At 36.0% G+C, this 25,805-nt stretch overlaps 2 protein-coding genes and 1 long non-coding RNA gene across 3 annotated transcripts in view; 1 reads left to right on the forward strand and 2 right to left on the reverse strand.

Annotated features, from left to right (window-relative positions):
• LOC131950334 (TATA-binding protein-associated factor 172) overlaps positions 1–12,385 on the reverse strand; it is a 29,196-nt gene extending 16,811 nt beyond the window's left edge. The window contains exons 1-18 of the mRNA XM_059312437.1: positions 12,308–12,385; positions 11,305–11,557; positions 10,586–10,709; positions 10,268–10,382; positions 9,950–10,084; positions 9,591–9,757; positions 9,338–9,447; positions 9,067–9,169; positions 8,635–8,793; positions 8,362–8,457; positions 7,841–8,017; positions 3,697–3,837; positions 3,376–3,503; positions 2,878–3,001; positions 2,273–2,527; positions 1,932–2,080; positions 1,098–1,272; positions 446–615 (exon numbers count right to left, since the gene is read on the reverse strand). Coding sequence (XP_059168420.1) covers positions 446–615; positions 1,098–1,272; positions 1,932–2,080; positions 2,273–2,527; positions 2,878–3,001; positions 3,376–3,503; positions 3,697–3,837; positions 7,841–8,017; positions 8,362–8,457; positions 8,635–8,793; positions 9,067–9,169; positions 9,338–9,447; positions 9,591–9,757; positions 9,950–10,084; positions 10,268–10,382; positions 10,586–10,709; positions 11,305–11,315 — 2,339 coding nt within the window. The 5' untranslated portion in view covers positions 11,316–11,557; positions 12,308–12,385. The remainder of the gene's footprint in view (positions 1–445; positions 616–1,097; positions 1,273–1,931; positions 2,081–2,272; positions 2,528–2,877; positions 3,002–3,375; positions 3,504–3,696; positions 3,838–7,840; positions 8,018–8,361; positions 8,458–8,634; positions 8,794–9,066; positions 9,170–9,337; positions 9,448–9,590; positions 9,758–9,949; positions 10,085–10,267; positions 10,383–10,585; positions 10,710–11,304; positions 11,558–12,307) is intronic.
• Positions 4,208–6,342, reverse strand: LOC131950335 (uncharacterized). The gene is made up of 2 exons (XR_009388304.1): positions 6,095–6,342; positions 4,208–4,575 (listed from the first exon to the last, which is right to left on the reverse strand). It is a non-coding gene; the product is annotated as an uncharacterized LOC131950335 (long non-coding RNA).
• A 1,092-nt stretch (positions 12,386–13,477) lies between the features above and the next one.
• The window catches only part of LOC131950336 (xylosyltransferase 1-like), a 72,511-nt gene continuing 60,183 nt past the window's right edge, over positions 13,478–25,805 (forward strand). Inside the window, exon 1 of the mRNA XM_059312439.1 lies at positions 13,478–13,668. Within this exon, the coding sequence (XP_059168422.1) occupies positions 13,483–13,668 (186 nt within the window). The 5' untranslated portion in view covers positions 13,478–13,482. The remainder of the gene's footprint in view (positions 13,669–25,805) is intronic.

Below are 25,805 nucleotides of genomic sequence, written 5' to 3' on the forward strand. Positions count from 1 at the left end.
TGGAATGGTTTGGTCAAATGGTAGAGTGTTTGGCTGCTAATCCAAAGGTCTCAAGTTTTTATCTCAGACTTAAGACTGGAGGACTTTCCTAAGTCCACTCAGCTCTGAGGGGTACCTGATTTACATAGGGTGGAAATAGTGCTGACCACATTATCCCCTTGCATGCAGAGGTCATTGAAACATAAACTCTACTTCATCTGCCCCATGAATCTTGGGCATAAACAGGAAAAGATTGAGCTTGGTTGAAAAATCATTAAAATGTAACATTTTCATAAAATATATCATATTTAAAACAAATACAACTATGTATAAATGTAAGTTTCTCATAATAATGAAATAAAACTTAAATAAATATATATTCAAAATACTTTTAACATAATACTGCTTAACAAGAGCAATGATGACATGTTTTTGAGCTAGCTATCATGCAAACACATCTACAAACCGTGGTGGGTATGTCTCATCCAAATTGACACCATTCTGTTTCAGTGAGGCCAGGAAATCCTGGCAGTCATTCTGCATGCGGGTGAAAGCGATGGCGATCTCATCGTAGTAGATCAAATCACAGAGGCAGCTCATCAGCTGTTTAACAACTTCTGGGGGACACTGACATGGCTGGGGTACAGGAACATTCAGTCCTTTTAAATATGATACTATCAAGGATACTGAAGCTTTAACTCTTTAGATTAGGTTTGGGGTTGACATGCAATAATCCTTAACACTGGCTTAACCAATGCGGGATTAGCTCATCAATGAACACTTAAGTTTTCAACTATTGTAAAAATTTATTACAGTTAAAAAAGGATCATGGCTCTGATACTTCAAATTGTAGAAATACAATTAAAAATTATATTAATACTTTTTATTCATTTGTATAAAGTAACACACTCCTTAACTAGTAAATTGCTTTATATAAATGACTGACAATTTCTTTTTAATTAAAAAAAAAACAGGCTTTAAAAAGAAGCTCTCAGCTAAAAGAAAATATAAAAATGAAAAAAAAAACATCTTAGCTTAAACAACTGGCTAATTGTGATTTAACATGATTACAAGTAAATACAAGCAGCTGTCCAAAATGAATTGAAATCCCCCCTTACCTTGCTCTGAAGTGCCCAGAAATAGATGGCCTGCCCAACAACAAATCTCTGGACAGCTGACTTTCCATTCAGGTGGAACAGAAACAATTTCTCCAACACTAAAGTTGGTGGCTCCTGCCCTAATGGTATAATCAGTTTTGGGCTGCACAAATGGGTGGCCAGCATTCCAAATAGCCTGAAAATAATGGGTTTTGTTAAAAACAGCATTCTTCACACAAAGAAGAGGGGTCGGCGTGGTTGAGTCGGTAAAGCTCATGGTTGCTAAACCGAAAAGTCTCGAGTTCGAACCCTCGGGCAGATGAGGCTCGTTAGCTGGGGACAGCCACTCTTCTAGGAGAGACAACTCCAAATTCAAACAACTGCTGCCTTGTAGTTTGTTCTTGGTTGGACAAAGGCTATGGAAGCAAATCCAAAAAGAAAAGCAGGCTGAAATCGGAGTCAATGGCCTCAATGGCGCATAACCAGTTGACACGTAATCCTTAATTGTGATGGAAGCATGGTCGAGTCCGCAAAGCTCATGGTTGATAAATTCGAAAAAAAGTCTCGAGTTCAAACCCTCTGGCAGATAAGGCTCGATCCCTCCCAACACTAAAAATTAAGAACGAAGAAGAAGAAAGAAGAACACAAAGATATTGTAACTACGGTTGAAATGCTGGTGGGACAAAACCCACCCAATCATATTATTCTGCAGGTATCAAGGTTTGGGTCCAAGTTATAATTAGGGTTATAGTAATACTAAAATAAATTAGCTTCATCAATACATTTTACTAACATTCTAATACTACTTGCTACAAGGAGGAGGAAATGTAAATAAATTAAAATGTTGCAAACTACCTTGCACCACAAATGCGAGCCCTATAAATTGATGCATCTGTTTCTGATGTGCAGCCTATGGAAGCATCACACCCACCAATAAAGTTCTTGTAGTCTTGGACAGCATGCTTTACTTCACCCTGATATTTTACTTTTGTTGTGGAAGTTTCCTGAAAATTTGATTAATCTCACTCACAACTTTTAATTACATAAATTAAAATATATTTATAAAAATGGATTAACTCACCAAAATTATTACAATATTAATTTATAACAAATTTTTAAAAAGTTACAAAACCAGGTACTTTGTTTTAAAATGAGAACTGTTTGAGTTTTCATCTTATAACACTTTGTGGACTTACCCTAGGCTTATGCTTAGATTCAATGAGAAGACTTGGATCATAAGCTATCCTTGGGGGCTGCATGAGAAAAGCCAGCCACACCCCCAGCCAGGGGACAGACAGAGCATACAGGTGTTCCATGTTGGCACACTGTAGCAGGGATGTCCACACCTTCACAATAAGGGGCAACATGTCCGCCCTGTCCTCAAGGATGCTGCGCTGGTAGATGTGACGAACTGCATCTTGGTAGATAGGGATGAGCCATAAGCAGGTTCTCTGTTGCAAGCAAGTGGATTCAAATGTTGACTCAATAACAAAAATAAATGATGAACATACATAAATTATTTGATGCAATTATAAAGACAGTATTAAACATTCATTCTTATTAAAATACTGGTTGATCCAGACAGTTTTATGTTACATTTTTCAGCCTATATAAGGTTAGGAACAGTCCTGGATTAAGTACCAACAATTTAACATGCACACAGATTATTCTTGTGTAGATGTAATTACTATTCCAAACATATATATACAAGACATAAATGACAATATTAAATCATAGCGTAGCAAAAAAACATTTAGAATTGAAATATTTAAAAAAATTAAGAAACTGAAAAGCAACTAACCTCTCCATCGTGTAAGCCGAGCAGTGTGTGAAACGTCTCTAAAGCTGCACGTCGTACTGACACAATATTGTGCCTTAAGAAAGGCCACAGACGAGGGGTTAACTCTGTCAGTGAAACTGTCATACTAGTAGAATAAAACCATTTGGTGTTGTATTATTAAGCAATCCATTGACATATGCATATGATTCTATAATACTACAAGAAGTGTTACCTATTTCGAATGTTATTTGTAATTAGTATACTTGCAAAGATAGTGATTATAAGTCATTTCACTGTTTATTATATATAAGTAACAAAATTTCAAGGATGTGAATTTAGTAAACTTGAATGTTTCCATAATGAGAAAAAACTTACAAGATGATTTACTAATAAAAGAATGTGATAATGCTAAGAGTAATAAAAAAAAAAGAACTAACAAAGTTGATGATTTATAGAATAGAATATGACTTTAGTCTAGTTAAAAACAATTAACTAAGAACAGGGGTTAAAAGAACTTACAAAGTTGAAGATTTAGTAATAGAATGTGACATGAGTTTAGCTAGGAGTGTCATGATGCTGTTGGTTGAGGCAGTGAGATCATCCAAGTCTGACAATGTGTCCCATAGACAACTCAGTATGTTGGGTAACTGAAAGGTAGCATTGCATCAACAGTCAACTTTAAACTTGTAATTGGAGTTAAACGATTCATGTCAAAATTTTTATTTCCAACTATAAAATGTAAGTTATAATATAATTAATCAAAGGTTGGAAAAAAAAGTTACTAAATTATTTGTTTTGTGTTTACGTATAACAATAAAATGATAAAAAAACTGGCCACACCTGGTCAGGGACACACTGAACTAAAGAATCTGTCACTGGGATTAAGGCAGCAGCAGCAACTGCTCTGACGTCATCATCAGGGTCTCTAAGGCCATTGTAGATAGCAAACAACACCATGGGCAACAGCTGGGCTGTCAGGTCCTACAATCATTTCAACATCAAATGGTAAGGTAAATAGTTTTATAAGGCTTTAACAAAAGCTAAGGCATAATCTACTACAATAATAAATAATTTTAAAATGGTTCTGTAATGAAAAAAGTATTAAAATATTAGAAATACACAGAATATTTAAAAACACCACAAAACTTACAAAATAAAAAACAAGCAAATAATGATGCAATAGAAAGCTTACTTTTACAAAATACATAGGATTATTGCTTTTAATGTACATGCATTTTATATCCTACTTTGGGTGTCAAATAAGATTTTCAAATTGCTGAAAAGTTGATAAAGAACTACAAATTTGATATGGCAGGAAACAGATTCAACCCTCAAGCATCTACTTTTAGGGTCGATTTTCGCCAATTTTCAAAGTAACAATTATTGACATATTATATATCAATTTTGTTGCTTAACAATCGAGGAATTCAAAAATATAAAAATTAATAGCACTAGACATTTACATCACGTTCAAAATGTAGATTAACCACACTCACTCAACTGAGATTTTTTTTTACATCTAAATGTAGTGAGGTCTAAAAATCCACGAAATTCACAAAATTAACAATATAATTACACAGAAATGTCACTTAGGCATACATTTATTTGTAAATGTGTCAAACTTTACAAAATATACCAGTTTATAGCTTATTTCTATAATTATTCTTGAGAAAAAAAACGACCGCCCTCCCCTTTAAAATTCTGGCTTTTAGAAACACTCTGGGGAAGAAAAAAATAACAGAGTTAAATATAGAAGGTCTATATAAAAAACATAATTAATAAAATATGTCTATATGCCAATTTTTAATGTAGTTGCAGCATTTACATGGCTAATTATAATTGTTTAGTACTTTAAACATTAATTTAAAGTTAGGACTCTCTGTGGCGTCTTTCAAGTGTAGTGTCAGTGTAGGAGTGTAGGTGAACAGGGTGTTAGGGCCTGATACGATTTCATTAGAATTGGTAATGAACAGAATGTATAATTAGAACTGGCATATAAAAACAATGTTGATAATAGATGCAGTTGTTTTAATGCTACTTATAATAGATCAAAATGACAAACATAATTAAAACCCAAGAATCTGGAAGCGCTGACCTCATTTTACTGACACGGTTGTCAAATAGTAAGTAAGTAGATCTAGTAAGTAGATCTAGATCTAAAAAATAGATCTAGATTTACGTAATTTTGAAAATACGCTAGATCTAGATGCAAAATCACTTTTAAAAACTGAAGTTAGTGATTAGATCTATAATGAAATTGAAATCAACAACTGATATGTAAGTATCTTTTGATTTAAAAAAAAATACGCTTAGTTCTAAGAAAAAAAAAATTCTATGGTGTACTCGATCCCTATCCCAAAACGTACCAGCCATATCGCATGCGTAGTCAGCTACTCAGATGAATTTTAAAATTATATAATAAAAGTAGGTCACCCTAAAAAAAAAGAGTAAAATGGCTCCCGTTTTCACGACAGCCGTCACTCGATTCATAATTTACAGAGTTATAAAGTTCTACTTTCTTTTGGCTATAGATTTAAAGAAATATTAATTTGTTATTTCTCATGCGTTCCAACAATTGTACCTAATTTTAATAAACATTGGATTAGTAAGGACTCGATTCTTTTTAGAATTAGCCCTCGACACTATACAGACTATTGCGAAGAAACAGACTCGCGCGAATGTCGTGCGTAGGCTGGTTCAGTGGGCGAAGATTAGAACCCAATCAGACGGAAAATTTTTACTTTGAAATAATTACATTATCAATTAATTTCGATTTAAAACAAATGGCTTAAAGTCAAAAGTAAACTAAAATTTAAAAACTTTGTTATTCGCAGTGTACTCAAGATTCTCGTGTTTTAAAGATAAGTCTAGTTTTACTACCCGTGCGTGCATGGTGCGAATATCGATTTTCCCCGACAGAAAATCATAAAAAATTTTTTTTTAAGTATCTACGGCAAAATAATACTTATATTTTACAGAATTAAATACATTTAACTAAACTGTTATTTAAGTACATGCCTCGGAGGAAAAAAATACAATTTTATATCCGTAAAAAATTAACTGAAATCCCCGCTTTCAACGACGCCGATGTGTCGTAATTATGGCCATTCACTTTTTTCAAATTAAAGTAAAAAACACATTCAAATATACTTTTTTTTACTTTCATAATTTACAGCAATCATTTCTAATGAAAAATCCATAAAAATAATAGTTATTTTTACAAAATAGTATTTCTTACCTTATTAGTGCAGTACACGTACTTTTCCAAGTAGATCCATTCCGTCCAGATTTGCATACTTCGCATCCTTCGCCGCGGCACAAAATGTCATAAAAAACGTATTCCACAAAAATGTTGCTAACGAAGCTTGTAAAAACATAGCTCTATTTATCAGTATAAACAAAATCCCCGAACGATGTCTGGTTAGAAAGTTTATGAACGGCGAAGATCGAATATGCATTTTCCGGTACTAATCTGTTTCCTGCCATATAATACTTATATATGAAATTTCATCAATATAGCTGTAACGGTACTTAAGTTATCGTGTTCACAGACATACATAATACACACAGACATCCGTAATAAAATTGCAAAACTATGTTTTTTAGACTCAGGGAAGTGTATAATGTCAAGATTTGTGAAAATTTCTATTTCTTGCATGATTACAATACATCCTCTTTACATCTTATACAAGAAAATAAAGGTGTTGGTTTCTAAAATTGGATTGTATCCCTTTAACAAGCCTAACAAAAGGGTAAAGGGAGGCTACATGCCGAAATTTAAAAATTTTTTTTAACTTGCATGAACAATTGATTTCTTAATCAACGTCTAACTCCAATTTAAATTTTTTGCATTATAAACAATTACAAAATTTAAAATAAACTTAAAGAACTTTAACTAGTTTTAGTTTTACATAGTAAAATGTATTAAAACTTTGTAATAACGCCTTATCCAATCTAATATTTACTTTGCTTTATAGAGTCGTATCACTTATTAAAAACATTATGTAGGAAGTAGGGTGACCTTAAGATTTAAAAACTTTATTATTGCTCACTTAAACAATTAACAACTACTTTTATTTACCTTTAATTTGATACCAATTTTTAGTTATCAAATTTAATCAGTAGCCTAGAAAATGATTTGTGAAGAAACTCATTTGTTTTTAAGTGGCTATGATGATAAGACTGATACCCAGTGATACGATGGGTTAGATTTTATGGAGCTATATAGTGCCTAGGTTAGTTTTTATGGAGTTATGTAGTGATGCAATTGACGTTCAATGCTGTTTAGTAGCAGTATGTCGTCAGCTAGATTTCTCCCCATTCAAATACACAGCCTGCAAAATGGGTGGGCATATTTAGCTGTTATCTCAATCAAGTTATTTTTTTAAGGTTTTGTTTTTACCCTGCATGATGTTTTTAAAATTAATGGAATCAGTTTAGTAGGATGTAATATATGTCTATATTTCAGAGCATTTTTAGTAAAATCACAACAATATTAAATACAGCAATTTCCGTTTAGCTTACTTTTATTATGTTCTGCTCGATATTCTCAGCGATTAGACCAAAAAATGTAAAAATAGCAAACTTGCAACAAATACTAATCGTCCATTGTTAAAACTAGATCAGCATCATTGAAAAATAACCATTTAAAGTATATATTTCTGAAATGACCATGAAACATTGTGAAAAAACAGAATCACTATATTGTCATTTTTGGCAGCCGTCATTACCATGATAACGGTAAAAAAAGTAGGTCAAGCGACAGGCTAATCCTACTGCAATGCATTACAGGCAACAGGCTAAACATTTAAATCTATAGTCTGAAGACATCAAGCAAATTAATAGCAGAGAATGTTTAGTGTTTAGTGAGTTGTTTTTAAAATAAAAGTGACAACTAAAGTTTCAACCTATTTGTCTAACAGCCGAAATATTCCTAAAATTAAAAAGACCAGTTTACCCAGTGACACCAAAATTTTGAACCAACCTGTCTAACAGCCAATATATACTTCAAGCTAAGAAGAGCTCCATGCCTGACTTCCCACTGGTCTTGTGTGAGCATTTGCAAGGAGACATTCACAACAGCAAGAACTGAAGGCTCTTCCATGTACTTGAGGACAGTGCCAAGGGCTTGAGCACAAGTTTCTCTCACAGGTGCAACCACCTGGTGGGACAAGATGTTAATAATCTATTATTTATTTCTAAAATTGTCACTCTTAAAGGTATCATTTCTTTTAACAGTTATCATTTTTAAGTAAAGTTAGACTTTCTAATATAAGTCATCTCGTTGTAAGTAAAGTTGTTGTTTTTTTGTAGTTATCATATCTTTCTAAGGTTATTTCTTTGTAAAGTAGTAGTCTTCATATAGTTATCATTTCTATGTATAGATATATTTCTTAGTATAATTTTCAAAATCAAAGCATGGTGGAAGAACAAGACTGACTTCACAAGTTCATAATTGTGAATAAACTTGTAGAAGGAAAAAAAGGCCAGTTGTTAGCTACTCACTTCATCTGAAACAAAGTCACCAAACTTGTCCAATGCTAAAACACAAAGCAAGCGTAGTGCTAAATCTGACAGCCAGGCTTGATTTACCGACCGGAGCTACAACACCAAGATTAACAATTATCATAAATTATTGACCATAAAGTTACAGTTTGTGATATCAAGCTAAACACTAACAGCGCCCTTAACGATAAAATTGGTAACATTTATCAAACATTGTAAAACACAGTTTATTATTTTAAGATTTAGAATTCACCAAAATTTTGGTTACGTCACCTGATTGCTTGGAATGTCTATAGCCTTCCCTGCTCCCCTGCCATGCAGCTTGATGACCTCCCTTATACCAGAGGCAGCTCCATGTCTTACCTCCCATGAGCTATGGAACAAGTCATTCATCAGAGCTTCACAGAAGTTCTGGAATGGCCAGTCTTCAAACTAGAAAAACAAAAAGTCTTGTAATAAAATGTAAACTTACTTTTAAAATTCTTAAAGAGGTCCAACAAACCTATTAAGTGACAGAGATAATGTCTAACAAGCAAGCTGATACTTGGTTAATTAAAAAAATGAGCTAACCAACATACTCATGACAGATGTTTACAAACTTTATTCTTCACCTAAATTTATCTAACTTTGAAAACTTTGATGAAAGATTTTAATTTTCTACCTTGAAATTGATTCTTAATGCTCATAAACAAAATGGATGGTTACCTCTTCAGACAGAGAGGAGGAATCACTAGAGTCAACAGATCCAGATGATCTCTCACGTTTGATACGCTTAAGTGGACACGAATCTTCTGATCCATTATTATTACTGAGGAAGTGTGCAGTAGAATAAATATATATAAAAGGAAAAATTGAGGCCTAATATATTGTGGAAATAAACAGTATAATAAATTTATTTGACAGAAAATATTGAAGCCTTATAGATTTCAATATTGTGTACAATCAAAAATATAAAAAGTGATTGATAAAACAATACCTAGATAGTTGTTTTGACAAGGTTCTGGCTTTCCTCTTGGCTACATTTCTTTCACGGGAGCTCAAGTGAGTTTTATTGCCCAACTGCTGCTTCAGGATTTCAACAACAGGCTGAAAAAAATGTTTGTTTAATACAAAATTATCTGTAGAGTATCTAATCTACAACTTAATGTTCCATGTTTTATTTAAAAAGAAGCAATTTTTTTTAAATAAACAGTTTCTAATATTTTCAAATGACTGTTAAATATAAATACCTGTGAGTTATTGTTCGACCCTGGCAAAGATGTCTCAACATTCATACGTAAATCTTCGTCATTAAACAGATTACTAGTATCAATACCTAGACTGCCAGTAATGTCTAGTCCAAGGCGCTTATTTAAAAGTTGACGTTGTTGCAGCAATTGCTCTTTGTCTTCCATCTCTAAAAAAATATTTTAATACAGTTAAACAAAGTAAACAATGTCCATTATAGATTATTTTCCAAAGTTCTTTTAAAAAAATGTCTAAAGCCAAAAGGTTTAAGTGCTTTTCTCCAGCACCTTACAATAACACAATAACATTGCAGTTTAAAAGTATCCACTGAAGCATTTTTAAAATTTTAATTTCTACTTGCCTATTAATGATTTGCCTAAGTCATACTGATCTCCTTCAGATCCTAACAGAGAAGCTCCACATTCTAAAACTCGTTTGATATCAAACTGTGAGAACAAAACTGTCCCAGCACCAATGTAACTGGCTAAACTGGACTCTGAAATAAAATGAACCAAATGAAGTGTTAGTAATCAACAAAACATTTATTTTTAAATTTGTATCAATGCTGATTAGGTAAAACAACAAAATGACTGCCTGTTACTTTTTGGACAATTTAATACTGTTTCTGTGCAGTGTGTAAATGTAACTTGTAGATTATTATAAAAATTGAAATTTCAACCTGATTTTGGAGCTCCTCTGGGCTCCCACTGAGGCACATTTCTGGCAATTGCATCAACTGCTTGTCCAGCAGCTACCCTTGTCTCCCAACAAGAGCTTCGAAGAAATCCATGAGTCTGAAATATGAAATATAGTTAATTTATTAAGGTGGTTTGACTACACTATGGTCTCAAAAAAATACCAACAGGTCTGAAAAAGTATCTTTACTACCATCTCAAACAGCAGTTAATCTTATCATCTTACTCACAAATTGGTCAAGTCATAGAATGCTTTGCAAATTCGACAGTAAATTGTGTGAATAAAATACTATAAGCTATACCTTAATGAGAAGGTTGTTCAGCTCATGAGGATGAAGCCGAACAACGTCACCAAGTTGTTCTGCCGCAGATTTCCGAATCAGAGGTGTTGATCCAGAATCCAAAAGCAGGAAAAGTCTGTCAAGCCTGTAACATACATTCAAGTATTATTTAACTAGTCATTTAACAGGCAATGTTTTTGTTCATTTTCAGTTTTTAATTTATTTCATGCATTTCTCACTGGTACTGGTGTAATTTGAGCTTTAAAAGTCATAGCATAGGGCAAAGTAATATATAAAACTTTTTAAAACAACTTTTTATCAAATTAAGAAAGTGAGGGATGGGGTGTTTGAATATGCTTTGAGCCTGTAGGACATCCCTGAGGCCACCCAGCTCTGATGAGTATCTGACTCAACTTGCCAAAACAAAGGGGGTTTGGGCATAGTGCTGATCACACCATTTCCCCATGTATGCGGAGGTCATTGAAATATATGTAACTCAGCTTCATGTGTCTTGGTCAAAAATGGGAACAAAGGATGATTAAGTTAGTGTAAAATTGCAGCTATTTTGTATATTTTAAATGGTAAAATTATTATAAATGTATTACTATTAGTCTTGGTTAAAATTATGGTTATGTAAATATCATCTAACAAGAATTATAGCATTTAAGGACAAACAAAAGTTGAATAATGATCTCAATAATACGAAATAAATTTTTGATGTTTAAGAAACACCAATATACCTTGTGCTCATTTTCAGATTGATGTCAAATGGTTAGATTTTTCACAGCTGTTTATTCAATGTTTCAGGCATCATAAGAATCCTCATTACTTATTCATTTTTATTGTGCCATATAAATGCCAAATTCTGACTTATTATTGCCAATTTTTGTAGGCAAAAAAACTTATGAATCTCTAGCTAATGCAGACAATCATTTTCAGGGGAATCTACACTTTTTTTTTTGTAGACCTCAGAAAAATCCAGTGCCTGCTAAACTAGATTATAAGCAAAACAAATTGTATTCAAATTCCCGCCTTTATGTGGTTTTCTGAACTCCAGGGCAGCATTTAAACTAGACCTAATAGACTCTTCCTTGTAGTATGTGAACCAATGATCCAAAAGCTGTTTGCATGTTGCTTTTATCGCTTTAATTAATAATTAACAGTTTGTGTATTGTTAACACATTCATTCATTCGATGCAAAATAACATACTATGCAGGCTTTAAATGGTAATTTAATTAATTTTTATTGTGAGGTTGCTGTTTTAAATCAGCCTATAGATCTAGATCTATAATATGTAGTCACACAAGTAGATCTAACTCTAACAGTAAGTGAGTTTACTGTGTCATTATTCATTATATTTTATACAATGCACAGTCTAGCAACCACACCTTCACTTCCCATGACTGAAAGGAAAGTTTAGTAAAAATAGTTAATAGTAGGATAGGCCTACTTGAAATTGTTCAATTTAATAATTTAAGCTTGCGTTAAAGATAATTTAATTAACCAGGGATAAGATCAGCTCTAGTCTAGATCTGTTTACTATTTATTTCTGGATATTTGTTTTTATTCTGAAATGTTTGTAAACAGCAGATTTGCAGCCCCATCGCCGTCCACTGTTCAGCAGACCAGGATCTAACGTCAGACAGACGCTCATATGTATGGTGATAAATTGGCGATACTTTTCATAACGTCTTGCAATAACATGCAAAGGTGTATGTAAAAAATATATAATCGACACAAACAACGTTTCTTTATTATGAATTAAGTATATTTTCGAGGTTTTTCCGTGGTGAATTGACGCGACCTTGCTTCGAACGCGGTGTGTATTTATACTGACTGCCATCTTGATGGTCTTCCGTCCAAATACCGCTGAAGTTCACAAATGATTGGCTGAGAAGACCATGACCTATTTCTGTACAACCAATCGATGTAATTGTAATAATAACAAGAAGTTTCGCATGAAAATTTGCCATATTGGCAAAACTAACTTACACTCTAAAGTTACACACAAAAATAATGTAACCTGAGAAAAAAAAACAATTATCAAGAGTAAGACTTTAAAATAAAACAGTAAATACTGACAAACATGTGTAATATTTAATTTAATTAAATCGAGCTAAAAGAAACCTTATTAAAATTGTATACTGTTTTTACTAGTACAAACTTTAAAAAGATGATCATACTAATTTTATTTTTTTTTATTTTGTTGTGAATTATATGACTAATCTGAATACTGAGTAGACCCCACTGACAAAATTGTAAAATCGTAATCATAATTTTTTTTTAAATTGTTGAATTTATTTTCATTTTTCTTACTACGTATTTAAAATGTTAAGGCTGCTGTTGGATTTTTTTATTTGCTTGTGTTAGTTTTTTTTTAAAATATATTATAATGCCATAGTTTCTTACAAAGGCCTAAATGCAAAGGCTTGGTGATATCGGTACTTTTTATGTCGGTGTAATCTTTAAAGTGTCGGCTCCATTATTAGTAGAAAATCAGTTTTGGTAGAAATCTGCAGCTGGCGATAAAGACTATTATAGGTTTTAACTTTTCCTACATTTAACACAATTGAAAATCTTGTTGTAGAATCAAATGTTTTAGCAGGTCTTCTACTAATGGTCATTCAATAATTGTTTTGTTTTTTCTCTATTTACTACAGCAAATTGTATACTATCTAGGCCTACAAAAATATTATGGTATTTTTTTCTATAGGTTTAGCGCCCCTCTTGAATAATGTTTTTATTATCTCTCTTGTTTGTAAATAGTCAGCATTTCCTTTTTGACTGAGCCAAGATTTTCAGTCCGTTTGAGTGTGTTTGACGTGACTTCTCTGTATTATGAAAAATCTGGCATAATATGGAGACGCCCACACTACTCTCCGCTTTTAAAGTTTGATTCATACATTCAGTGTTCAAGATGGCAGCCTCCAGAGTAGATTCGAGTAGACGTTTATGTGCACGATATAGAAAATTTTTTATTGCTGCTGGAGTAACGTTAGGATTACAGATTTTATTGTGTCATTATTTCCTGAATTTAAGTCAACGAACAGAGAGTGATAATTTACTTGAAAGTGACATAAAAAAAGGATTATTTACAGTTCAGGTAAGGAGACTTCACTTGTCGTTACGCTGTCATTCTCATTCCATCTCTCCCATTTCCAGTCCTACTTTCGCTTTGGCTTCTACGTCACCCCCCAGCTTTGTTTTATCTTCCTGTACTAAAAAACCTGTACGGATTGAACGAATGATGTGCTACTACTCACAATGAGCTACTACAATTTAAATAATACATTCCTAGAAGTCATGACTGAAGTCTAGACTAAGTAAAGTGTAAAGTAAATGTTATTGTTATGTATTCACAATGTGCTGTATCAAGTACATGTCATGTAGTATCATACTTTACTCTATGTAGTAGGGCCTACTTAAGTACATAAGTACTAGATTTAGAATTTTAGATCTAGATCTAGTAGCTATGTACAAAGTACTAGGTAAAAAATAGGTAGGTTAGATGTTAGAAACTAGCCGTTACTGTAACTGTAGACTAAAACATTATAATTTTTTAGTCACATAGAGCCTATAAAAGGAGAAAGATGTTATTTAGTAGCCTAATATTTAGGCTTTGGTAAATTTAAGGAATTCGGTCCTTATAGGCTAATAAAAGTAGGCCTACTCGATTAATAGGCCTGATTGATTATGATAGTATTGCCAATAGTCATTTTATGAGTTCATATTAGGCTTAATATTACACCAAAAATAAAAAAAATCTGTTCTTCAGTTATCCATATTTTCAAATTTTACTTGTTATTCCCACACAGATTAGGCCTAAATAATTTGTTAAACTTATAGGGGCCTAGGCCCTATATTATTAACTATGTCCAATGCTATAGCAGTTAACAGAGTGCATTATTAAAGCTTCTTATAAATAAACTATAGGCTGAGGATAAATATGGAACTGAAATGGCATTATTTTAAGATTCTCTCAACTGTTTTAAGCTAAATATAGGTCTAGTGCCCATTAGGACTACTATTTGTTATTTGGATTCGTGTCCTTTAAACTTCAGACTTTGGGTTATCATTATATTAATATTTTCATTCTAAATCAATTTTTACTTTCTCGTATATACGAAGTATAGAGAAAGTCTTGTAATCGTGCAAAAAAAAAAAATCGAGATTTTTACAAATCTCGACGTTTTACACCTCACTGATACGGAAAAACATAATTTTGCAATCTTGTCCGTATGTCTGTGTGTCCGTGTGTAAACACAATAACTTGAGTACCGTTACAGCTAGGTTGATGAAATTTCATATATAAGTATTTTATCAAAATCGTAGATCTGTATCAACTTTTGAGCGATTTCCGATAACCGGAAGTGGTACTTTTCCTACTTTGAATTTTTCAAAAGCCTATAACTTGAGTACTATTTCAGATAGATAAATGAAATTTCACATGTAAGTAAAAGATCTAATTCTCTACCTTCTGTTAAATTTTGAGTAATTTCCGTTGACCGGAAGTAGTAATTTACGCTACTTCCGATTTCTCAAAAAACAAATGTAAATTTTTAAAGTACTAATAATATTGCGCACTATTATGCACTTTTTTATATGGCGTTCACTTGGTGTGCAATTAATTTGTCTACGAGATTTTATTCTATTTTTAAAACTTTAAGTATTTAAAATGGATTAAAAATCATGTCTATAGCCCGAGTTCCCATCCCCTGTTATTTTATATAAGAATATTCGAGAAAGTTTAGGGGAGATCACTCCCGGTTTATTTATTTGTTTAGACTAGCTTACTGTTATTTTGAGAGTAAAAGCATTTGCTAATTGATCAAGTAACTTATTTCCCTCTAATTTCTATTAACATTAAAATTGATACACCCTTAGAAGTACAATCAGGGGTGCATACCTGGGCATTAAATAAAGAGATCACAGGTTTCCCATGCATTGAGATCACTCTCTGCCTTTGTCCATAGTCAGCCCAAAGTAATGCTAAGCAATTTTTAACAGTGAAATGATATGCTATCAGATAATGGGCATGTAGGCTGTCAGTTTACATTTGGCTTTTCAACTTAATTAAAATTCAAAGAGTGCCTATAATTATAGTACAAGTTGTAGGGTCTATTATTTTAGATATTTTCTACAATTTTATGAAAGGTAAATAAAATATGAAGTTTAGTGGTTACTTAAATTGATTGTTATTTCCTTTTAACATTTATATTGATCATAGTTTTAGCTGGTATTTTTTTTTTAATTTCTTAGGTGTCATTAGATTTAGGGGTTTAAATGCTGTTATTAGTTAGACTTGCATTTTATGATCTTGTGGAGATCATTGAATTGGTGTGTTATGGCTTGTATATTGGCTTCTATCATTCCCTAGTGCTAATTTGACAAAACACTAGCCCCTGTTAGCCTTAATTGAGCCATAGATTTTCTTCAATCTTTAAACTTTTTCAGATAAAAAAAATGTGTATGCCCATTTTTATTCGAAAATTTGAAAGATTTCCCAACTATTCTTTTTTTTAAATCTGATTTTGTTAGCTTTTTTCCCCATTATCAACCACAGTACATTTTTTCCATATTAAACCCAATCCATTTTCACCCGCTTACCATCGTCGCGCTGATAGTGGGGCCTAACGCGAACCATGCGATCGTGTTTTGGCCGTCACCACTAGCAGAATGTAACGTTTTTTAAAGAACGTGGCTGTTTAGAGTAGCTACGTTTATAAAAAAAAGAAGATCGTCTTAGGGCTGACAAGTTTTATATTTAAAGGTGAATGCGGGTTTCTTAAGAGATTCATGCAAGGCATTTAAAAAAAAGCTTGACTATATTTCTGTTTACACAATGTATTTTCCAAAGTGGCCAGTTGTTGTTTTACATGTGCAGTGTGCTTCTATTTTTACTTTATTTCCTGACTAGTCTCATTACACCTAAAAGCATCGTAGATTTTTTTTTTAGTTTTTTATTCTTAGGGCAAATTTCTCTGTGTATTTTCTTACATAGCCTAACTGTACTTTTTTTTTAACACCCCCGCCCTCCTCCACTTTTTTTTTCTCTCGTCACAACCCACCCCCCCCCCCCTCTCCCCCCGTGCTTCAAGCTTGGAAAGAAATTCTTTTTATGTTGTATTTATTTTTTTGTATTTACTTGCATGGCTGAATACTTGTGTTAACCCAAAGACTGCACGCTTCGTTCTTACAACTTTTTCAATTGTTCTTTATAGAGCTTTTATGTTTTGTTATGCTCATAGATCTCTGTTGTTTTGAAGCGATTTCCATTATATTGTTAATATTGATATGTAGAATCTTAATAACAATATGATTCATTTCTGCGTTGATATGAATTCAGCGGTTGCGAGAAAGTCCCGTTGAAGACGTTGAGTAAAAAAAAACGACTTTTAGCTGAGGTTAGACAAAGTGTGGTATATCTTTGTTTGAATACCATGAGTGTTGTTCTCTTAAGAGGTGCATTGCTTTTTTCGAAACAAATGGTACCCTGATTGTCATTTACACGTATCTTAATTTACAATGTATTTTTTTTCTATTACCGTATATCACCTTAATTTGAAATGTTGGATTGGTCTTTTTTATGACCTTTCACTCTGCGGCGGGTTTTAGTGTGATCAACTCCTTTTTTATTGTCTAAATAGTCTTCTGTCTCGATATGTGACCCAGTGGCTGTATTTGTAGACTTATTCTCGTCACTGTGAGCTTTCCCTGCATGCGGTCACATTTTGTGTTTGCTCACCATTCGCACGTGCGTCCTTCAAAACATAATTACAATTAATTAAACCACGTTCACGTGACAGGAATGGTTTTTTGCGCATGAGTGTTGATCTTCTACGAGATGGGAATTTATTTTTGACGTGAAGCGACAAACGAATATTACAACCTTGGCCTATGACCTTGTGTTTTTTATGTACCAGAAATATTGGGCTAATTCTGGCTTGTGCCAAATATTTCTCGCAGGTTTTTTTTTTAAACATCAACTAGATTCTAGGGAGTAGATAAAATGTAATGAAACCACGGTACTCTTGTGATCACAGGAATAACCAATCGATGATGTACATTGCCGGTATTGCTTTAATTAGCTAATGTTATACAACGTTTATAATTTGAAACGATACCAGCAAGGAAATAAAGTTATGAGCGATACCAGATGGAAGAGGCACCGGACGCGCCGGAGTTTGATATAGTATTTACTTCCGTGTTTGTTCTGCGTTGTTGTCGCTTTGTGGCGGTTGGTGCCCTTGACCAATGTAGATCTAGCTTTGTAGTAGTGTTGGCCTACGTGAGCATACTGTAATGCTGCGAATATGCTGGCTATAAAACACCATAGACGCGGGGGGGGGGGGGGGGGGGGGGGCAAAAAAGTGGGATCGGAACAACTTCCTCTTCTTCACCTCACGAAGGTGGTATCACATCTTCGTGTGTATGTACTTTACAGCTATACCACGTCGACGATTTAATTAAATAAATGGCTCCATAGATTTAAAGACGTTTGGATAATTTCGCCTTTGGAAATTGATACGAATTAGATGTTGTAGGCAAAGATTGGTACTACTTAACTGTGCAATTCAATTTTGAAGGATACCCTACGCACTGGATATTAACACAAAGAACAAGCTGTGGAAAATAACTTAAAATAAGAACGCCGTTACGAGAAAAATATGTTTATGTCTCCACCCAGTTTAATATAAATACCAAAACGCCCCAAATAGTCTGATATAATCTGAAAGCGTAGGTTCAGCGTCAACAAGAGAACAATAGAACAGGTTCCACACTGCGTACTTGTGGAAAGCTCTGATGTCTAGACCAGGACTAGGTCATGTCAGTGTTACCATCAAGCTTTGTGGGAGGCGTGGTTGGTGTCATTTTATAATACAAGACAAGACACTTTACTGTACATTGGAGTTTTTTTGTGTCATTTTATAATACAAGACAAGACTCTTGACTGTACATTGGAGTTGTGTTCGTGTCATTTTTTAATACAAGACAAGATACTTTACTGTATTGGGGCTGTGTTGGTGTCATTTTATAATACAGAACAAGACACTTGACTGTACATTGGAGTTGTGTTCGTGTCATTTTATAATACAAGACAAGACACTTTACTGTATTGGGGCTGTGTTGGTGTTATTTTATAATACAGGATGAGCCACTTGACTGTCCATTGGAGTTATGTTCGTGTCATTTATTATACAGGACAAGACACTTGAGTGCACTGACAATCAGCTTTTAGGAACGGATATATCTTGTTGTATTCTGCATAAAAACAACCCTGTTAGCGAGATGTTAAGACAGCCAGCCACTTACTTACTAGCTAACGTGGTAGCATTGCTCTATTGTATGTTATAATTGTGGGCTATCTCTCTCTCTCTGATCACGGAATCCAGCTAATACAAAACCCCTTATCGCTTTCTGCGGCTATGTATACGATAGAACCTGTTAGTTTATCTAGGGTAGGTACATGGGAGGGGGTGGGTGGGGGTACGTGAGCCAGACTTGCACCTTAGCTACGTCATACGGTTTTTATAAGCCGGTGAAGGCTGGTCTAGATTCGCACACGGGGCACACATTCCCGAATGTAGCCGAAAGGTTAAAGGTTGTGTGTGAGTATTAACTGGGTCTCCTTAGGCTTGACATTTTTACACGGGAACAGGTATATACACGATATGATGATATTACAGGTATAATTATACTCTTCATATACATAATGATTGATGTCACCTTTTCATGTCATTTGTAATGATTGGTATCACCTTTACATGTCATGTATAATGATTGGTATCATCTTTGCATGTCTTTATAATGGCAGGCATCACCGTTACATTTCATTTATAATGATCTTACCCTGGTTCAATATAAATAATCCCCTGTTTTGTTCTCCACATCACAAGCCAAATAAGGTTGCCACAAACCTATTTAACAGGCACATAAACTGGTGTTTGTTTTGTAAATTGTAGATACACTATCCCTTCATATGCCGAGGTCACAGTAACATGTGAACTCTACTTCACTTGCCTCATGGACGGGGTTCGAGAAAGTAATTTTACTTTTCAAGCACTAGATACTTGAGTAATAACCATTTTCTAATAGGTGTATGTTATGCGGGGAGGGGTGAAACTCCGTAGACGTCATAGACCTACAATTTGGACAGACTGCGCGTGTCAATGCTTATCTGTTAAAGTAATTAGGAAGTTTTCGAACCCACAAAATTCTACTTTTCTGTTTTTCTTTTTCCCAACAGGTGAGTTCTACTATGCAACTACTTAACTCCTCAGCATGGTAGTTAAACCTTGGGTGTATTTTTATTTTTTGTTCCACTAAAAGTCTGGAATGTTTAGTTTTTGCTTAGGTAACCTACATCAACCGGAGGGGGGGGGGGGAGGGTAAGCTGATATTCACGTACGTGGCGTCATGCTTACCTGACCGTACTTGACTCCAACAGATGCAGTGTAAGTTAGGTTTATATACCTAGCCGTACCTTCGAAACTGTGTGCGTTCACTGGTATTTAATGGTTCCGCTGGGAGTATTTTAATGGAGCCCGCTGCATAAATTGATATTATCTCTTTATTTGAGAATTGGTGGCATCAGTTGATTAGTGTGCTCGTTTACACAAAGTCGAGAATCATAAACAGACCAAGATTACTGACATAGACGTAATACTAATCCTAAACCTAGGTCCTAGAGTATTGAAAGAACGGCGTGAACGGAGGGTATAGCGCTCGACTGCTAACCCGAAAGTATCGAGTCTGTAGGTCATCCATGAGTCCACCTAGGCCTTCTGACTCACGTTAGGGAAAGTAAAGGCGGCTGGGCATAGTGCTGACCACAATATCCCTTCGTATGTCACTTAATAGGCTGGTCAAAGATAGATAGATAGATAGATAGATAGATAGATAGATAGATAGATAGATAGATAGATAGATAGATAGATAGATAGATAGATAGATAGATAGATAGATAGATAGATAGATAGATAGATAGATAGATAGATAGATAGATAGATAGATAGATAGATAGATAGATAGATAGATAGATAGATAGATAGATAGATAGATAGATAGATAGATAGATAGATAGATAGATAGATAGATAGATAGATAGATAGATAGATAGATAGATAGATAGATAGATAGATAGATAGATAGATAGATAGATAGATAGATAGATAGATAGATAGATAGATAGATAGATAGATAGATAGATAGATAGATAGATAGATAGAGATATTAAAAACTTCCAATAACATTAGTGCTCCGTTTTGCACTTGAGCAAAGTGTTATGAACAATCCCCCAACTTGTCATGGCCCACTAGACCTAGAGTTGAGCCCCTGCATAATGTGGTTCCTGGCATTTACCCCCCCCCTACTCCCTAACCCCCCCCCCCCCCCCCCCCAACAAATCTCCCCGTGTCCCACAAAAGCACGTCTTGGTTTATTCCTGACGACGACTGGCGTCTCCTGGATTTTGTCGGCCATTGTGTCCTTGAACTTTACCATTTCCGTTATTTCCATCCCCCCGTGTTGATTGGTTCGCGGCGATGCATTGTGGGAACGTGGTTTTTACATACCCTAACCAGGGACTTACCGTAACTTGCAAGATCACGAACCGCACTGTATATGTTAATATACGGTTTTGTTTACAATAGGTAAAAAGAAAAAAAAAAAGTTTGCATTACATTTTACCCCATAGCAGAACAACTGCAAAATATTTTTAAAGAATTCAAAAAAAAAGATTTAGTAACAGCCAACTTGGCATAAAAATGTACTTTATTAAAATAGCTCTCGCATTTTCTCTGTTGAATCGCTAAGGCGTGGTCCTTTCATGCTTCATTGCCTGCCTAACTTTCGCAGCTTAAGGGGAACGGGTGGGTCAGGTCACGCCTGGTTTCGCATGGATTAAGTAGTAATCGGTTTCCTTCTGTGTGATTTGTACGCTACACCAGAATACTGTAAATCCTGCCGCAAGATTAGCAATGTATTCTCTAATAGGCAAGTCGTATGTGGCTATATATCAGATACTATAGCACAGCCGGGATATTGTATGTGTCAATACCTTCGTTGGTATATCATTTTACCAATTAGGTAGTTATATATGTACGTTTATACCTGAAGTCGGCAACCTATTTGCAGTGGTATCTTTTGAATTATTTTTACTATCGGATATTTTTAGCGAATTATCTTCATGGTATAGGCAGGATTTATTTAGAATTTTACCTCGTATTGACACTCAAGAATTCAAGTAATTTGGCGAAAACGAATGAGAAGTATAATCTCCGTGTTCTAAGTATAAAGTTAAAAGAGCCACTGCTTTTTTTTTACTCTAGTCACCCTAGACCCCTTTTTCTTTCTCCCCCCACCCCATCCCACTCTTTATCAACTATCAACAGTTGATCAACTATGTACAACAGTAGGAAGGTCAGTTCGTTCGTCTTTTTCTTGTACCGGATGGGAATAGTTTTTCTTACACAAAGTCATTCGGTTCATTGAGTGCTACCGTTTACAATTTGAAGTGGGGTTATTAAGTTTTAATGTAAACGACTATCCGTTATGTGGGTTATTATATATTAGGATAGGTTTCGTGTTATCATGGAAACAATAAATCTTCATTAAGTCGATCGTTACTTTATTGAACAGCATAATGAAAGTTCACATGGTCCCATTGATCTCTGTAAGATCAATGTTGTCAGATCTCATTTTGGAGTTTATGTTTATTGAAGTTTGTTTTAGTTTTTTAACGACCGTGTTGGTGTAGATTGATTTCTCAGGTTGCCTGCTTATTTGACTGTAGTTTTTGTTTTATGAAGTTATCCATTTCTTCTTCCTCTTCTTCGTTCTTAATTTTAACGAGAAAAATGGCCCGTTGAGGAAGGGTACAACGGGCGCTAGGCTGATAGTGCTGTCTCTTTTCTCTAAACTAAAACCAACCCACCCCCCCACACACCACCCCCACCCCACCCCCACACACCACCCCCACCCCCCACCACCCCCACCCCCACCCCTCACCCCCACACACCACCCCCTCCACACACCGGCCCCCCACCCCCACCCCCCCCCCCAAAAAAAAAACATGTCTACCGTCCCATTCAACGAAATATAATTATATACTTTTTCCAGTGTCCGCCCCCTCCCAGAAAATTCTACCCCCGCCCCCGAAAATTTCAAGTACCCCCCACCCCTCTCCGGGGAGGAAAAAGTCTGAAAGAAACACTGAAACCAACCCACCCCCCCCCACACACCCCCCCCCCCACACACACCACCCCCCACCCCCCCCCCACACACACACCACCCCTCCACCACCCCCCACCCCCAAAAAAAACATGTCTGCCGTCCCATTCAACGAAATATAATTATATACTTTTTCCAGTGTCCGCCCCCTCCCAGAAAATTCTACCCCCGCCCCCGAAAATTTCAAGTACCCCCACCCCTCTCCGGGGAGGAAAAAGTCTGAAAGAAACACTGAAACCAACCCACCCCCCCACACACCACCCCCCACCCACCCACCCACCCACACCCCCCCACCCCTCCACACCCCCCCCCCCCCCAAAAAAAAACATGTCTACCGTCCCATTGCAAGAAAACCACTTTTTAGATTAGACACATTAATTAGGCGGTAATTTTATTATCACGCAAACCATTTAGATTAGACAACATTTCCTTTTTTTCAATGTTTAGGCGAGAATCAATGACGTCATTACATTACTGCGTGCACTCTCTGGTTTGAGATTATGTTCTACTCTACGCTAAATGTGTCGACGTCATATTTCGTTTTTCGAATTACTGTGCATGTTTTTAAATTGCTTGTGTTTTCTCTAGAGCGTTCTTGTCAGACAGAGCGTTCTTGTCAGACAGAGCGTTCTTGTCAGACAGACAGCGAAACTATTATTATAGACGAGAAAAATGGCCCGTTGAGGAAGGGTACAACGGGCGCTAGGCTGATAGTGCTGTCTCTTTTCTCTAAACTAAAACCAACCCACCCACCCACACCCCCCACCCCCACACACCACCCCCACCCCACCCCCCACACCCCCACACCACCCCCACCCCCACCCCTCACCCCCACACACCACCCCCTCCACACACCGCCCCCCCACCCCCCACCCCCCCCCCCCAAAAAAAACATGTCTACCGTCCCATTCAACGAAATATAATTATATACTTTTTCCAGTGTCCGCCCCCTCCCAGAAAATTCTATCCCCGCCCCCGAAAATTTCAAGTACCCCCACCCCTCTCCGGGGAGGAAAAAGTCTGAAAGAAACACTGAAACCAACCCACCCCCCCCCCACACACCACCCCCCACCCCCCCCCCCCCACACACACCCCCCACCCCCACACACCACCCTCCACCCCCCCTCCCCCCCCACACACCACCCCCCCCCCCACCCCTCCCCACCCCCAATAAAAACATGTCTACCGTCCCATTCAACGAAATATAATTATATACTTTTTCCAGTGTCCGCCCCCTCCCAGAAAATTCTACCCCCGCCCCCGAAAATTTCAAGTACCCCCACCCCTCTCCGGGGAGGAAAAAGTCTGAAAGAAACACTGAAACCAACCCCCCCACCCCCCCCCCACACACCACCCCCCCACACACATCCCCCCCCCCCCCCCCCCCCCAAAAAAACATGTCTACCGTCCCATTGCAAGAAAACCACTTTTTAGATTAGACACATTAATTAGGCGGTAATTTTATTATAGAGTATCGATGAGGAAATTTCTTTTGAGTTGGGGAGGGGGGGGCTCAGACGTTCTTACGCGGGGGGTGGGGCTTCGCCCCTACCCGAAGAATTGTATGCAAGAAACTCTTCACGCAAACCATTTAGATTAGACAACATTTCCTTTTTTTTGTTTACGCGACAATCAATGACGTCATTACATTACTGTGTGCACTCTCTGGTTTGAGATTATGTTCTACTCTACGCTAAATGTGTCGACGTCATATTTCGTTTTTCGAATTACTGTGCATGTTTTTAAATTGCTTGTGTTTTCTCTAGAGCGTTCTTGTCAGACAGAGCGTTCTTGTCAGACAGAGCGTTCTTGTCAGACAGACAGCGAAACTATTATTATAGAACAGAGCGTTCTTGTCAGACAGAGCGTTCTTGTCAGACAGACAGCGAAACTATTATTATAGATAGACAGAGCGTTCTTGTCAGACAGAGCGTTCTTGTCAGACAGACAGCGAAACTATTATTATAGATAGACAGAGCGTTCTTGTCAGACAGAGCGTTCTTGTCAGACAGACAGCGAAACTATTATTATAGATGTTGGAAGAGATCGAGCCTTATCTGCCAGAGGGTTTGAACTCGAGACTTTTTTTTTCGAATTTATCAATTTATTTATAATAACTCGTTTTTATTAGTATTCTACCTATTTTTTTACTTTCTGATGTCGGTCTTTTATCTGAGTCTGCCTTTTATGTTTGTCGGTCTTTTGTATGGATCTCGCCATCAGCTGTAAATGGTAATCTTCTAAGGTGTGCATTACAGTGTATACCCTTGATGTTTTTATTTTCTGTAGGTAGCGCTGTGGCTAGTTTGTGGGCTTAAGGCCGAGGTTGGGTTTAGATTTTAAGTGTAGATGTGAGCTGATATAGATCCTGTACAACGTGTCGGCGTTTATAGATTTCTCTAAATGTGTTATGGCTACAACGGGAAGAGAGAGGGATCTGTAGAGTTCCACTGCCGGCCAAGTTTATGTACCCGCATGACACCGTTAGACCTACGCTTCTGGCAGTGTCGACACACTAATGATGTATCCGGGGAGTTTAGACACTGACCGGCATAAGGAAATTTGGATTGGTTATAACTTTACGTGGTATTCCCCAGCGGTGATCAGCTTTCGTACAAATGGTACAGTCCGTTACATTATGTCTTCGGTATTGTGGCACAGTCCATTACGTTATATCTACGGTATTATGCTACATTCTATTATATCTACTTTATTGTGGTACAGTCCATTACATTATGTCTACGGTATGGTGGCACAGTCTATTACATTATATCTACGGTATTTTGGTACAGTCTATTACATTATATCTATGGTATTGTGCTAAAGTCTATTTTTTATATCTACGGTATTTTGGTATAGTCCATTAAATTACATCTACGGTATTGTGGTACAGTCTATTACTAGTGTGTGATCGTTTCACTATGATGTACGTTGTTTCATGTCACAAAGATGCTCAGCTGGTTGGGTGCGATGTCTTATCACCACATGACTTACAAAGCCCCTGTGGAG

The sequence above is a fragment of the Physella acuta genome, unplaced genomic scaffold, assembly GCF_028476545.2.
Source record: "Physella acuta isolate Inbredline_101_S28 unplaced genomic scaffold, ASM2847654v3 ptg000754l, whole genome shotgun sequence".
Classification (NCBI taxonomy): domain Eukaryota; kingdom Metazoa; phylum Mollusca; class Gastropoda; family Physidae; genus Physella; species Physella acuta.